This window comes from Dreissena polymorpha, chromosome 1, assembly GCF_020536995.1.
Source record: "Dreissena polymorpha isolate Duluth1 chromosome 1, UMN_Dpol_1.0, whole genome shotgun sequence".
Lineage (NCBI taxonomy): Eukaryota > Metazoa > Mollusca > Bivalvia > Myida > Dreissenidae > Dreissena > Dreissena polymorpha.
Window position 1 is genome coordinate 99,648,899 of NC_068355.1, and position 16,404 is coordinate 99,665,302.

The 16,404-nt window shown below is 34.6% G+C and overlaps 1 protein-coding gene across 3 annotated transcripts in view; it reads right to left on the reverse strand.

Moving 5' to 3' along the window:
- Positions 1–187: 187 nt before the first annotated feature.
- LOC127842340 (sorting nexin lst-4-like) overlaps positions 188–16,404 on the reverse strand; it is a 58,668-nt gene continuing 42,451 nt past the window's right edge. For all 3 annotated transcript variants that reach the window (XM_052371801.1, XM_052371809.1, XM_052371815.1), the window contains 5 exons: positions 15,281–15,358; positions 14,081–14,157; positions 12,899–12,988; positions 11,180–11,386; positions 188–9,138 (listed from right to left, as the gene is read on the reverse strand). In XM_052371801.1, the coding sequence (XP_052227761.1) occupies positions 9,091–9,138; positions 11,180–11,386; positions 12,899–12,988; positions 14,081–14,157; positions 15,281–15,358 (500 nt within the window). In that variant the 3' untranslated portion in view covers positions 188–9,090. The remainder of the gene's footprint in view (positions 9,139–11,179; positions 11,387–12,898; positions 12,989–14,080; positions 14,158–15,280; positions 15,359–16,404) is intronic.

The following is a 16,404-nucleotide window of genomic DNA, read 5'->3' on the forward strand; positions in this document are numbered from 1 at the left end:
CATAATTTAAGACAGTATTGACATACTATAATTTCATAGGATAATAACAGACCATTGATTTCTGATTTTTCATTTACATTGATTTAAAAACATTTAATGCATAATTCTCCATTTCATGCATTAAACAAATTATCGGTCATATTATGATGGCGTATGGGCCCCTTTCAAAGATACAATATGAACACCATTTATATTTTGTTTTTTATTTGATAAGCATGCAGTACGTTTAATGATGTAAGATAAAGAAAAATATATATCTGATGAAAAACATGAAGTAATAAATCAACAATATCCATAACATAGATGTTTAAAATATACACATATAATGACATACTGTCATAATGGCTCAACATTTCATGTATGCAACTTAAGCATATATTCCTATACTAATTAGTTGGAAATAATTTCCAATGTAAAGTTTATGACAACTATAATACCTTAACATATTGTGTTTAAGTCAATATTATTCAAAAATAAATACATGGTCAGATAACATGATTAAGAATGATAGACATAAAAAAAAGCCAATTCCAGATTGTGACCTTAACCCTTTCCCACTCAGAAGCAAAGTAAAAATGGCTATGAGCAAACAGCATAAAACCAGAACAGCCTGCAAGTAACTCGCAGTCTGTTCAGGTGTTATACTGTTTGCTGCTCATCAGTATCTAACCATAGGAAATGAAGCCTTTAAAACTTGAATAAAATAAGAAGTGTTAATTAAATTTAATTTTCTTAGGGACTACAGATGCGTCAAAATACATATCTAAGTGGTAAAGTGTTAAATATTTTTTTTGACAAACATGATGGATACAACAAAAATAGTTTTTTTAATACCGAAACTACTATGACCAATACTAAAAATGATTATTAAAAAATTGTATGCTTAATAAACTCTGTATATTTATATATATATATATATATAAAAAATTAAGTCTAAGTTCAAACCTCTTTAACCCTTTGCATGCTGGGAAATTTGTCGTCTGCTGATTTTCTAAAATAAGCATTTTCTTCGATTTTTTACAAAGAATACTATCAGAATAGAAAACAGTTTGGATATTGATGAGACACCACATTCTGTGGCGTCTCATCTGGATCCAAAATGTTTGCAAAGGCCTTCGAAATTTGGTTCCAGCACTGAAAGAGTTAATAATTCAGGTACACCGGTTAGACAGCCTTATAGACTTATTCAGACACTATTTAGTATTTTTTTAGTAGAGCTAGTACCTATGGAGGAAATATTGAGATGTTTTTAAGAATGATGATCAAACAAGCAACCACCCGGTCACAAGGTGGACACCCATATCCACCTTGCCCCAGCTAAGACTTCAGGTATGATTCTATTTTCCTGCTGTCTGTTGAATTTCCGGCTAGTCAATTGTCTGGCCCATATGTTATGCTGGCAACTACAGGCATTATTTGCATGTGTTCATAAACTCTGTATTTTAAATAGCGTGTATAACTATGAACATATACAACATAGTTCCGAGTCTTGACTATGGATCACTTAAACATGAACCATACAACAAGAGGGCCATGATGGCCCTGAATCGCTCACCTGACTCATTAAGATCAGATGAAAACTATGACCTCTATTGTCTACACAATGTTTTTCTATGATTTGACCTAGTGACCTAGTTCCTGACTCTAGATGACCCAAATACAATCCCAATCCAGATTTCATCAAGATAAACATTCTGACCACAGTTCATAAATATTGGATGAAAACTGTGACCTCTATTGTCAACACAAGGTTTTTCTATTTATTTGACCTAGATTTTTACCCCAGATGACCCAAATACAATCCCACCCAGATTTCATTCTGACCAAATTTCATAAAGAATGGATGAAAACTGTGATCTCTAATGTCTACACAAGGTTTTTCTATTATTTTACCTAGTGACCTAGTTTTTGACCCCAGATGACCCAAATAAAATCCCAAACCGGATTTCATCAAAATAAACATTTTGACCAAATTTCATCAAGATTGGATGCAAACTGTGACCTCTACTGTCTACACAAACAAATTGTTGACGGACGGACGCACGGACACACGCAGGCACGCACAACGGACATCACACGATCACATAAGCTCACCGTGTCACTTCATGACAGGTGACCTAAAAATATGTGTCGGAGATAAACATGAACAGTTGTGGTTAAAATCCCATAGAAACAAGGGCTGTTTGTAAAACATGCATGCCCCCCTATATGGGCTATAAGTTGTAGTAGCAGCCATTGTGTGAATACGTTTTTTGTCACTGTGAATGGTGGTGGTGGTGGTGGTGTAGTAGTAGTAGTAGTAGTAGTAGTAGTAATAGTAGTTGTAGTAGTAGTAGTAGTAGTAGTAGTAGTAGTAGTAGAAGTTGTAGTAGTAGTAGTAGTAGAAGTAGTAGTAGTAGTAGTAGTAGTAGTAGTAGTAGTAGTACTAGTAGTAGTAGTACTAGTAGTAGTAGTACTAGTAGTAGTAGTAGAAGTAGTAGTAGTAGTAGTAGTAGTAGTAGTAGTAGTAGTAGTAGTAGTAGTAGTAGTAGAAGTAGTAGTAGTAGTAGTAGTAGAAGTAGTAGTAGTAGTAGTAGTAGTAGTAGTAGTAGTAGTAGTAGTAGTAGCAGTAGCAGTAGCAGTAGCAGAAGCAGTAGCAGCATTACAAGACCAATACTTAAGAATGATCAAATGGGAAAAGGTAACCTAGCACTGGCAGTAAATATGGGGCTCATTTACAGGTCAGATTTGGAATCTCTGCTGTAAAATGAGATTTTGAATGAATTAAAGGGAGGCAAATCTGTAATAAAAAGAACATGCATAAACCGTAGTTGTTTCCCTTGTTTGAACCATGCTAAATCCTTAAAAGTTTGGAAAGAATTGGATGAAAAATTTGGACTTTATTGCATAAACACCATTTTCTCAATTCAAGGGGAGGTAATTCTGTACTTCATGGACCAATAATGCTCATTTTTTGTAGGGTTCGTGTCCTCATTGATATAAAGACACTGTGCAAATTTGGAAAGGATCGGACAAAAAATGTGGAAGATTTTTTAAAGTTTTCACAAAATAGGCAAAAACGAATAAACATGCAAAGTTCAACGAGCTCCTGCGGCCATGTTTTTTGACGAATCAAATTTCTTTGAACAACTTTTTCAGGGGAGCCTTCAAAGGTCATCCCTGTGAAATTTTTTGAAAATCTGATGAGCGGTTTCTGACAAGAAGATTTTTTAAGGTTTTTACCATATATGGTCATGGCGGCCATCTTGGTTATGTGATCAAATTTTTTTTAACAATTCTTTTGTCCCATGACCTAGGGATGCTCCATATGAAATTTAGTTGAAATTGGCTCAATGGTTTAGTAGAAGAAGATGTTTACAAATTGTTTACAGACAGACGGATGCCGGACGCTGAGTGATCACAATGGCTCACCCCAAGCTATCGCTCAGGTGAGCTAAAAACAGATAATTGAAAGCATGTGTCCGAGACTTTTAAAACAAGAAAAACATCAGCATTGTTAAAATGGATAAGACAATTTTTAGATAGAACAGGTGTGATGAAAGCAGATACATTTCCATAAATATTTCAAATAATTGTATGTGTAATAGTAATGTTTCTCTTTGAGCTAGCATCCCCAAAAGGAAACATTCCTAAAAATCTACAAATTATAGAAAATTACAAACATGTTCACTGTAGAAACAATATAACTCCCAGATATATATTACACAGGAAGAACTGTTAATAAATGTAAACATGTGCTCAAGCAAATTAAAACCAACTAATTTATACCATATCTTCCCTCCCAGATATAGCCTGAGCCGAAACTTAAAAAAAACTTTGGAAGGGAGTAAGTAATTCAGGTTTTCCAAACATTATGAAAGCCCTGATCCTGGTGTATTTTGATCCCATAAAACAGAAATGAAGAAATGGCACAAAACAGACTAGAGAATAAGGAGACAAGCATTGAGAGTACATACACACACAATTAAAGACCAGCATGTGTTCTGCAATACATGAAACATATAGAAGGAACTTAACTAATCAATTAAAATGAATGAACTGTTGTGAAACATTGGATACAGGATACCAAGAAAGGATAACAATGCCATTTAGTCAAAGAGTGACATTGCCCCAAAAGATCAGAAGGAAGTGAAAAACATGTTGAAAACACAAGTCTGCTTAAATATTTGATGAAGACTGGCATATAATACTAACTTTTTGAAACGGCGAGTTACTAGAAAGTTTGAATGTACTAAAAAATTGCACGTTTCTTTAGTACAGTTAAAAAAACATAGTTTATATTGGACGTAAAATATCCATAGAAACTCTTAGGGCCCAGATTGTTTTTTCGCTTTTTTTGGGCCAGTTTAAAAACAAAATATTGTCTACGCCTGAGTATAATATATGAGCTGTGCTCTTTGAAAAAGGGGTTTAACCCTTTGCATGCTAGGAAATTTGTCGTCTGCCAAAATGTCGTCTGTTGAATTTCTAAATTTAGCATTTTCTTCGATTTTTTTTCAAAGAATACTATCAGAATAGCAAACAGTTTGGATCCAGATGAGACGCCACGTTCTGTGGCGTCTCATCTGGATCCAAACTGTTTGCAAAGGCCTTTAAAATTCGGTTCCCGCACTGAAAGGGTTTAATGCATGTGCTAGTGTTGTCCCATATTAGCCTGTGAGCACTGCACAGGCTAATCTGGGACAACACTTTACACACATGCATTAAACCCACTTTTCACAGATCATGGCCCATCTGTTGGTGCTGTGTGCTCTCAAGATTATTATCTGGATTTTATCTAGACCACTCACCAAGAAATCAAGGGTTTAACTATTAAATCTGCTGACCAATTCTTTATCAGTTACCTTAAAGTCACGCTCAACTCTCAAATGTGGTTGATTTTTAACAGTTCAAACATGTTGTTTTACGGATAATTATTTTTATAGACAATATAACATTTTCCTATGCTAATTAGTTAAGGCCTTTCCCTAAATTTACTTCCCTTGCATAATCATGTGTTTACTTTCGGGGACTTAATAACACAGTTCCTTTTTTTACACATTTTTTTAAAACAAATAATTGTTATTATTGCACCCACATACTAATGGTAGTTATGTTTATAGATATAAGAGTGCAACAAGACATATAATTTGATAATACTAATTGGATAATGACAACAAGAACAAAGTCTATAACAAACTTTCTTAGAGTTGAGACTTAACAGTTTAGGCATACAGATCAGAATAGTTAACATGTACATAATAACAACATAAGCTAAGTATATTTGAATGCTAAACCAAAACAGTGCTTTTAAATCCTGTCATATCACATGTACAAATACTGGCTAACCTATGGATACATACATATCACAAATAAGAAACAATTAAATATCTGTCATGATGAACATAATACAATTCTACAATACAGTAATTTAACACACAAGGGACAAAATTGTCACAAAACCAGGTTTTCATTGTGAAAAAAAAATCTGATAAAGGGAGAAAACTCAAACTGAACTTTTGAAATGAACAAACAAAATTAACCCCCTTTGTAAGTTTGTTTTTTAAAAAAATCTATTTTTAGTCGTGGCGACCTTGACATTGGAGATATTGACGTGATTCTTTCCTGCGACACACCGTCCCATGATGGTGAACAAATGTGCCAAATGATTTTAAAATCTCACAATGAATGACATAGTTATGGCCAGGACAAGCTCATTTATGGCCATTTTTGACCTTTGAACTCAAAGTGTGACCTTGACCTTGGAGATATCGACGTAATTATTTCGTGCGACACACAGTCCAATGATGGTGAACAAATGTGCCAAATGATTTGAAAATCTGACAATGAACGACATAGTTATGGCCCGGACAAGCTTGTTCCGCCCGCCCGCCAGCCAGCCAGCCCGCCCGCATTCGCCAATCTAATAACCAGTTTTTTCCTTCGGAAAACCTGGTTAACTATCTCATATATGATGAAAACTTTCAAGACTTTTTTCACTGCCAATTTGTGTACGAGTCGTGAAAAATTTGCAACATCAGAAAATGAAAGTCGAACAGGCATATCAGCCTGCTGATAGACTCTTGGTTGTCAAGGGACTAAAGACAATAAATGAGTTTGTGTTTTAGACATTATGACTGATTTTTGCTAGTCATCAACATCACCCATGTGTGTTCACAAAAGCTTGGTTCAGTGAAAACAATTTTCTGATAATAAATGAACATAATGTCTGATTCAGACATATAAATTGAGTTAAAGAATGTATTGTCATGTGTTTTTACCAAATAGTTTTTTACACAGTCATGCTATTTTGCAGGTTGTTTTTGTATTTAAGTGTCATTTGCACTTAACTTTAATATAATTTCATAAAATATGTTACAAATAAAACATCTTAATTTTTCTTTATTTAATATAAAGTAGTAGATTTAATAACAGTGTTTAATGCTTTTGGTAAATAACTTTTAACATGGTTTGTAATGTAAAAGGGCATTTGTATTTTTTCTTTTTTCAACATACACAAGCATATTGTCAAAATAGAAAATGCCAAGAAATGAAACAAACACACATTGTGACCAAATACCCTTTTTTGACACTACAATGATTAACAATTATGAAGAAAACATGTATGAATTATTTACACCATGTAACTGACAAAAGAAACAAATTATGGTGGATTCAGTATCGATGGTATAGAATTGATTATCTTATATAATATAATGATAATAAATGTGTGCTTATCTACAAATAAATATGTAACATAGACAGTCATAGAGGTTATATTTGAACTGACCTTCATATCACTATCTTGTGCAGTATGACAAAATACCAGTTCATCAGGAAAACTATTGGTAAATTTAATAGTTTTGTGTGAAAGCATTTCAACAGCCAGAAACTACATCTTATATTATGATATATAATATGTGCTTAATGTTGTTAAATGAAATTTAAAAAAAAATTAAATCAATCATTGAAATAATTATTGGACGAACAGTTTTTGCGCGCCAATGAAAGAAACCAGTTGGCTTAAAGAAATTTTGGTCCAGCGCAAGGCCTTTACACCACTATCAAGACCCTAGATATTGGTGCTACAATTACCAATACTATTTGGGTAGAAAACATGCACTTTATTAAGTCAAACTGATGTCGATGGCATGGAACCATCAGTGGTGTATGCCAGTAGTCAATTTAACAAGGGCTTTGTCACAGAAAACAGCAGTCCCTTACTGGGTTAATATTGTCAGAAAAAGAACAGCAAATCCTGTTTTGTCTAACTAGCTTAAGTACTATTTAACAATTGCATTATGCAGATTAATCTATTATTATTGCTGTAACCATAGCAATAACAATTTTAGTCTGACAAAACAATTGCATATTCACCATACAGCCGTGAGCCCTCTCTGCATATCCAATGCCATCAACCAAGGAATAGTGTGCATATTTACTGAATGTTCTGCCATCCACATTCAAAGTTTGAGTGACCTAGCTTAATTACGTTTTGAGTTATAACAGCATTTTGATGAAAACAGGATGGACAGGCAAAACAACTGAAATAACTAGGAAAATAAATGGGGTTGTTGCAGTATCCATGTTATACTTTCAATTATTTCTATAACCCAAGCAAAACACAGTTGCACTGAAAATCTGAAAAATTTAGCATATTCCCAAGGAGGCCAACCATCCTCATACCTAGTTTTATCCTCCTAGCTTATGTATTTTGTTTAGATAATGACTATATTAGACTGTACTGATTTTTAAGAAAGTAAGAAAATATATAAAAAAAATCTATCTACAAGTTTCATCAAAATATATGTTGTTGTTTTTTTAGCTCACGTGCTCATGGTGAGCTTTTGTGATCGCCTTTTGTCCGTCGTGCGTTGTGTGGCGTCAACATTTGACTTGTTAACTCTCTAGAGGCCACATTTATTGTCCAGTCTTCATGATATATGGTCAGAAGATTGGTCTCAATGATATCTTGGATGAGTTCGAAAATAATTATGTTTGCTTGAAAAAAATGGCTTCCAAGGGGCGGGGCATTTTTCCTTATATGGCTATAGTAAAATCTTGTTAACACTCTAGTTTTAATTACTGATTGCAGGGTCAAGATTCGGACTTACAGACAATTAGAAGGTCACGGAGTAAACTTTTCTAAACAGTCATAGCGCACCGAATGACGTAATTGGCCTCTCAAAATGCAAAAAAAAGTATGGAAGTCTGCATAGGCTAACCAGGGAAAACACTATTCCCAAAACTGGATTTGTGTTTAAAAGAGACTTCCTTTGAATAAAATACACCACAATAGTGGAGTGTTGTCCAGGATTTGGTTTTGCGGACTGTGCAGGCTAATCATAGAGAGCACTTTACACACATGCATTAAACCCCGTTTTCCCAGAATGAGGCACACATTTTTTTTAAGTACTTTAGTTTAAACCTATTTATTTTAGCTTGATTGCATCGAAAGCCTAAGGCTTATATAAACGCTCTCGAGTCCGTTTCCTGGGCCTAGAACCAGTACTTGGTGTCTTTGGGGGAGATCTAAAGAACGCTCCCACGGTGGGGATCGAACCCGTGACCTCCCGGTCGCTAGGCGGACACCATATCCATTACACCACGGCGACCTATAAGTATTTTCATACAACAGGTCCATATAATCCCTGAATCCACTGCATATTTTACATAGGACTTGGATATCATTACAATTATGCATCATGTTTGCATGCTGCATACCAAGCCCTTTGAGATACAGGACTCCCTTGACAGACTTACGATGCATGCATCATGATACACACACACAAACAGCGAACAACATTTAAATGTCATTGCAAGCTTATTGTGAAGATTTCAAGTGAAATGGATTTCACTGAATCATTTAAGAAATATAATAAGTTCAAACTCAATACAGTTGTCAGTCACAAATTATAATTGTCCACATCAGGATTCTTAAGATGCATAATGTACTAAACTATTTTATTATTTAAAAAAAGTGAACACAAATGCATTCATTGTTTATATTTTCTTCCATTTGCTGCATGATGTATTGTTTGCGGTAGTTACATGCCCATTATATAACATGTAAAATGTTCTAAAAACTGTGTAGAAAAGAAATGTTTTTGTTCAGGACGTTTCTACCTTGTCTAAGGCCCCTTGCAACTTCTGTGAAATCTGAAACAATAAAATGGAAACACAATCGCAATCAGCAATATGTTAAACAGATGCCAAATTTAATTTTTAAAAAAGATATGTGTTTGTCAGAAACACTATGTCCCCTTTTTCACCGCTTTGAAGCTATACATATGACCTTTGACCTTGAAGGATGACCTTGTCCTTTCACCACTCAAAATGTGCAGCTCCATGAGATACACATGCATGCCAAATATCAAGTTGCTATCTTCAACATTGCAAAAGTTATTGCAAAATGTTAAAGTTTGACCAAACAAACCAACAAACCAACCAACCAACAAACCAACAGACAGGGCAAAAACAATATGTCCCCCACTATAGTGGTGGGGGACATAAAAAGACATTATTCTAACGACCGTAATTACTCTATGTTTTTGGACACTCTAAGTTTTCGGACACCCCCTTTTTTAGCAACAATAATTATTTTTCTCGACTCTTAATTTTCGGACACACAAGTTTTCGTCCATAATTAATGTCTCTAAGTTTTTGGACAGTATATTTTGCAGCACTATTTTACCACATTTCGGTCCTGTTTTGATATCTAATGACACTTCGATTATGGGTTTTACAACCAGATTAACTTCATAAAACATAGCAGGTGCATGCCTGAGGGCAATGGACCATTACATTTGCATTATTGGGTAAATAACCTTGTAAACCAGTATAAAAAATGGTTTCGCCCGATGGAATAAGCGTTATGACAATTACCAGGGGTAATGCCAATTAACAGTTCAATTATCTACCGCAATGGTACTACCCCTTCTCAGTAAAATAACTGTGACAAATGCTAAACGCTTCAAAGTGTAATGCACTCTATTGCAAGTTTTACGAACAATGGAAGGTGTAAGAAAACAACTATCGGAAATGAACAAACAAAGAATTAATAGTTTGGTTTTTTAATGCTGTTAATTACAGGTTCATACTAGCGAGTATCGGTACATCACTTGCTCATCTTTGAACTCGTTGTTCAAAGTACAACCTTGTAGTAACTTTTAATCAAATAAATTAAGCATATAAAATTATTTAAAATGCAGTGCAAACAAATATATATGTAATTTATACTATATGGCGTGATATTTTACAAGCGCGTGTTATTACCGGTAGTCGTTGATACAATTGACGCTATTTTCGGACACTTCAATTTTCGACTCTTAAGTTTTCGGACACCTGTATTTTGTGAATATTTTTCGTATCTAAATTTTGGACACGAAAAAGAAATAAATTTTTAAGTGTCAAAAAAAATAGAGTAATTACGGTATATGATACAGAAAACGAGCACAGTCAGACATTATGAAATTGATTTACATGTAATGAGTTAATTATGAAACTTTGTTGTGCAAAGAAAATATTTTGACAATTAAAATACAAAACAAGATTTAAATAAATATCCCTTTTATTTTTCAATTTATAAAAGAATACTTTCATTATAAAGATTCAAGCTTAAGATTTTCTTAGCCTCACAGAAAAATATAACTCAGTTCAACGTTTGTTTGTCTAATTTAAACAACTACAATAACACCAGTTTTATTTGGCCGCAAAGTGAGTTGAAAATTCATGGGAATTTCAATCCAAGATACTGAGTGTGAATCATAACCCATGCACAGTACTTTTGTGACAATGAAAGCATTCCTTAAGGCCCTTCTTTAACTCTTATTCTAAATTAAGAAAGGTAATGGTAATTGACCAAAAATGCAAACTGACATGTTCACCCATGTGTCCCACACTTGTTCTTTAAGGAGTGTATCGGGGGGTATGTATGAAGGACACAAGGGTTTTCTCTAAAAAAACTGTGAGTCCAGCAAAACTTGTAGGCCCCAGAGATTGTGTGCTTTTGCTAATTCATATACCGGAGTTACCAGTACTGGCATAGGTAGGTGCAATCTATATCCATTAACTGCTTAGATGTGCAAAGCTTTCCCAGGAAAAATTGAAAGTATGATTACTGACTGTCTTAATTTAACTGAAAAATGGGGGAAAAAATGGAAGAATCCATGCATACAAACAAAAGAATCTTAATTTTTACCTCAGCGTAAAACTTTATCTGTGCTGACAGAAAGGTCTTCATAACATCCTTGAAGTCAACGCAGCGTTGTTTGTGAAAGTGATTTATCTCCGCGAGAGTCCCGCAGGATATAACATCTGCACGTTGCACAACGCTTGTTACTGCGTTTTCCTGCATCCTGTTCTCCCCCTGCAGTTTGACACATTCCTTTGCCTTGCCTATGGCACCCTGGGAATAAAAACATTTTACAGGTTAAACACTTTTTATTCTTTTATAGTACCTTAAAAACTGATGAATCTAATTTACAGAAGTGAAAGTAGTGAAACATAAAAAAAATATATATGTGACTTAAATATTTTTGCCACAACAGGGCATGAATACTTCCTTTCTTTATATGAAGACAATCAAAAACATAAAATAAGAAGAAAATGTGTTTGTCTTGTTAAGTTAACTGTTTTCTGAATGTAGTTAAATCCAAATAATTAACAATATTTCATACATAAGTAAAAAATGTTTTCCTTTTCACAGACTATTTAAAACATAGCAGAATAGTGTCACCAAAAACAGATCGTACATGTTTATGTAGTTACATCTACGAAAGCTAATGAGCCTTGTTCTCAGAAAATTGGGTTAAATGCATTGTTTTTATCAACCCTTTCAGTGCTGGAACCGAATTTTGAAGGCCTTTGCAAACAGTTTGGATCCAGATGAGACGCCACAGAACGTGGCGTCTCATCAGGATCCAAACTGTTTGCTATTCTGATATTCTTTGAAAAAAATCGAAGAAAATGCTAATTTTAGGAAATTCAGCAGACGACAATTTAGCAGACGACAAATTTCCCAGCATGCTAAGGGTTAATTAAGTTTCTTCTAAACATAAATCCAGTGTAGGTGGAAAAAGTGGTTGCTGATTTGCCTGTCTTGACTGCACACACTAGTATGGGACGACACTAAAAGCTCATTCATAAAGCCCTGTTTCACAAGAGCATGGCGTAAATAATATCAACTGGTGCAACTTATACCCTCACATGTGTCACCACCATAAAGTGTGAATGGTCAGGGGCAGATAACTCAGAAGTGTTCGGATTTAAGACGATCAATATGGTCTCTTGCACAATTACACTGTATGGTGCTGACATATGTGAGCATAAAATATTCATTTTCTGAATGAGTTAACCTTACAGTTTGGTCAAGAGCTAATAGACAAAGGGAATTTCTCTCTAACAAGCCACTAGGTGGTCATAACAACTGAGGGAATCTTGTTTTGAAAAAGTAACATGTAACCGCATACTGACCACTAAAAAGATATTCAAATCATTTATAACACTAACAAGTACTCTCTTATCCTTGTAGAGTACATGGTTGAATATTGGAATAAATTTACATCAAAATATTGGAAAAACTGACGAAGGCAATATGAGCTTCCTTCTTTGAAAAGTGGGCTTAATGCATTTGCGTAAAGTGCCATCCCAGCGTAGACAGTGCAGTTTGCACAGGCTTATAGAGGATGACGTGTTCTGCTTTTGTAGTATTTTTTGTTTGAAGGAAGTCTCTTCTTAGTCTAAAAGTCTAGATTTACCCGAAACCTACTCATATATAAAAGAGAGCCAATGTAAGTTTTTACATCATGTAGCTTCAAAAGCCTAACAATCAAATGACATAAACATCAACATAAACCAAAAGGTTGACACTTATTAAGAAGTCCCCCTTCATCATTCATTGGATAAAGCTGTCCCCTACCTCGTGAACTTTAAGGACATCAGGAAACTGTCCCAGCATTCCCTTGTACTCATTTAGAGTGTCCATCAGAGGTTCTAGGTCATTCCTTGGCTGAAATTACAAAAGTATCTTGTAACCGACGCTCACTTGTGATGGTTGATAAATGGAGCATGATTTTGGAATCCCTTTCGGAGGACCTCACATTCTCTTTTAAACAAAACTGACTTGTTTTGAAAAGACACGGTCAATTTGCATTTTTTTGTAAACCAACCAAGGCATTGTAAAGGAAAAAATGTAAACCAATCTAGGCATTGAAAAGGAAAGAAATTGTAAGTCAATGTATGCTCTGACAATGAAGAAATTGTAAGTAATCAATGAATTGAAAACGAAAAAAAATGTAAACCAATCTAGGGATTGAACAGGAAAAAATTGGCTGAAAGGAGAAAACATCACACGCAAGGAGATCTTGGATTTTTTTTACTGTATGTTTTTTTCTATCAAAATAAGTTACTTTTTAATACACTTCAACAAAAATTAGTTTTGTTTTTTTATTGCTTTTGTATATCCATTTTCATTTTAACGCATCTAAGAGAAAACCCATTAGATCTATTTTATACTGTAAATCTTCTTAACTAAAGGTCAATGTTCAAGTTATAAAGTTAATGACTTTTCCATATAAAATTTTCCAACCATAATCATACGTTGGAACAAATAACTAACATGTCAGAGACTATCAGAGAAATTTTGAGTCATGGCCATAAATACATGTTCAATGATAATAAACCTTGTTTATACAACAGTTATGCAATACCTATATTATATGTTTCAATCATTATGTTAACCAATATTTAAGAAAATAAATGAAATAAAACACAGACTATTTATATTATTTAAAATCTTATAATTGACAAGTGCTAAGAATGCATTCCTTAAATCCATCCCCAGCTATCCCACAGTGTGAATGGTTTACCCATGTCAGATAGTTTTTATACGGAGGTGTAAATAAGCTCCTTGAGGTGGGGAGGGTACATTTTAATATTGCTTAGATTGGGGAAACATAAGAAAGTTACTTCATACCCTGACACAACAGCCGGAATGGAGAAGAGTAGATATGTTTTTGTAAAACAGCAAACATAATGGTAAACATAAAGGAGTTTAACATACAAATGGAAGACCAAATTATTGTTTATCAATCAGGCTTACCTGTTTTTCAAACAGATTTCCAATTTCATTGTAAGTGTCCCCAGTAAAATCGATTGCACCAGTCAATTGCTGTGAATCTGAAAGTGAGATAAAACTCTTCTGAAACCGTTTCAGTTTAAAGCAGTACAAAAGACAAACAATCTTATCACTTAAAGAATATAGTTTATGGTCACAAATGTAGCCCATTTGATGCAAATTATGTATAAACATGTGTGCTTTCTGTCAACAGAGTCAAGTTTAAACAATTAAAATGTATTGCAGAGGTGACCAAAAATGGCCCCAAACAAATTTGTTACTGGCATGGCTAAGTTCAATGGCACATTACTCGGGAGCATGTGATCACTTGGAACATTGTATGCTTCTTCAATTACAATGGCTAAGTTTAAGACCACATAACTTGGAAGTATGCAGCATGAAACGGGGTCTTGCAAATCTACACTTCATGGTGATGAAATATTGAGATTTTCAATTCGATACCCTTAGAAATGTAGAAGTTTTTCTCTCTCCAAACTTATAAAATGTTATGCATATGCTATGTTTAAAGGCACATGAATTGGGAATGTGGTCATGAAAAAGGTGTCTGCACATCTATACTTCATGTTCATGAGGTATTACAAGTTTCAATTAAATACCTAGAAATAGAGAAGTATCGTGCTGCAAAAGCATATATATTGTATGCTACACAATTGTTATGTTTTAGGGCACATAGCTGAGAAACACAAAGATCACTGGGCATGAAAAAGGTATCTACCAATACCAATCAATACATAATGCTGGTGACATATTACAAGTTTCAATTATCCCTGCCAAAATGCAGATGTAGTTTTCTCCACAAACTTTATATGCAGCCAGACCACACAACTGACAAACCAATAAAAAACAAGCCATTTAAATAACCTTCAAGTGACTTCTATATACCTGCTGTCAAACAAAATTTGCATAAATAACCAAACAATGTCTACACAATTCACAATTTTAACCCATACACAAATCTTCAAAAGGATAAATTTAGTTTATTCGCAAAATGTGCAAACACAAAAACTTGCAAATAACATTATCTCCCTTAAAACTGTAAACCTCACAAAAAATTATTTCTTCAAACAATTTAAGTGAAATGTAGTAACTTATGAATAACTAGTTTTAATTGACAAACTTGAGAAATAGTGGAAAATACTAGTTAAACTGAACAAAAGGGTGTACATGTTCCGGAGTCCAGGCTGAAGGTAAGTGCTAACGTCTTGAACGACGCCCCAAGCTTCTGGTACTCTCGTTTGAACGCTGAAACAATCTCAAGATTGTCACTGTCAGATAAATTAAAACTCATCTAGCAAAATGATTACAGCAGTCGATTTCGGCCTATAACGATGAAAATGACCATCTCAATTTTGCACTTTCTCCCATAAGAAGCTAAGTGAAAATGGCTTTTGCAAACAGCATAAAACCAGAACAGCCTGCGAGTAACTCGCAGTCTGTTGAGGTCTTATGCTGTTTGCTACTCATTAGTATCTAAGGGTTGAAAATTAAGCCTTTAAACTTGAATCTAGTAAGAAAGGTCTTTTATTGACTGTAACTTTCTTAGTGACTTTCTTAGTGACTTCAAATACGTCAAAATACCTGATTAAGTAGGTAAAGGGTTAAAACTCATCTAGCAAAATGATAACAGCAGCCTATTTTGGCCAATTATGATAAAAATTACCATCTCAATTTAACTTTGGAAGCCTGTGATACAATTAATTGCATAATTCAGGGATGAAAATACACAGGACCCCACCAGGTATTGGCTCTTAACATATGTGCTGTCCTGAGTTTGTAAGAATACGTGTATGTCTTCACTATAAGAAGCATTAAAAGAGCAAAAGAGGGCTTCTCATCAAAATGTTTGTTAATAGAGTGCACAGTATCCCCGTTACAGAATACGGTTAGAGCCATCGTGGTTCCACATTAAAACCCAGAGGGAAACAATGCGATAGTATGATGGCGACAATTCGATAGTACGATGGCAACAATGCGACAACGCCATAGTACGATGACGAAGATGCGACAATACGATGTCGTCATCGTATCATCGCATGTTCGCCATCGTACTATCGCGTCAACGTACTGTTGTCATCGTATTATCGCCATCGTACTATTGCACTGTTGCCATCATATTGTCGCACTGTGGTCATCTTATTAAGGCATTGTTGCCACTGTACTATCGCATTATCGCCATCGTACAATTGCACTGTCGCCCTCTGCATTTTAATGTGTAACCACCATGGCCCTAACAGTATTCTGTACTGTAATAGTCCTTATCAGTTGCTCTAACACTTGATCCGCGCTCT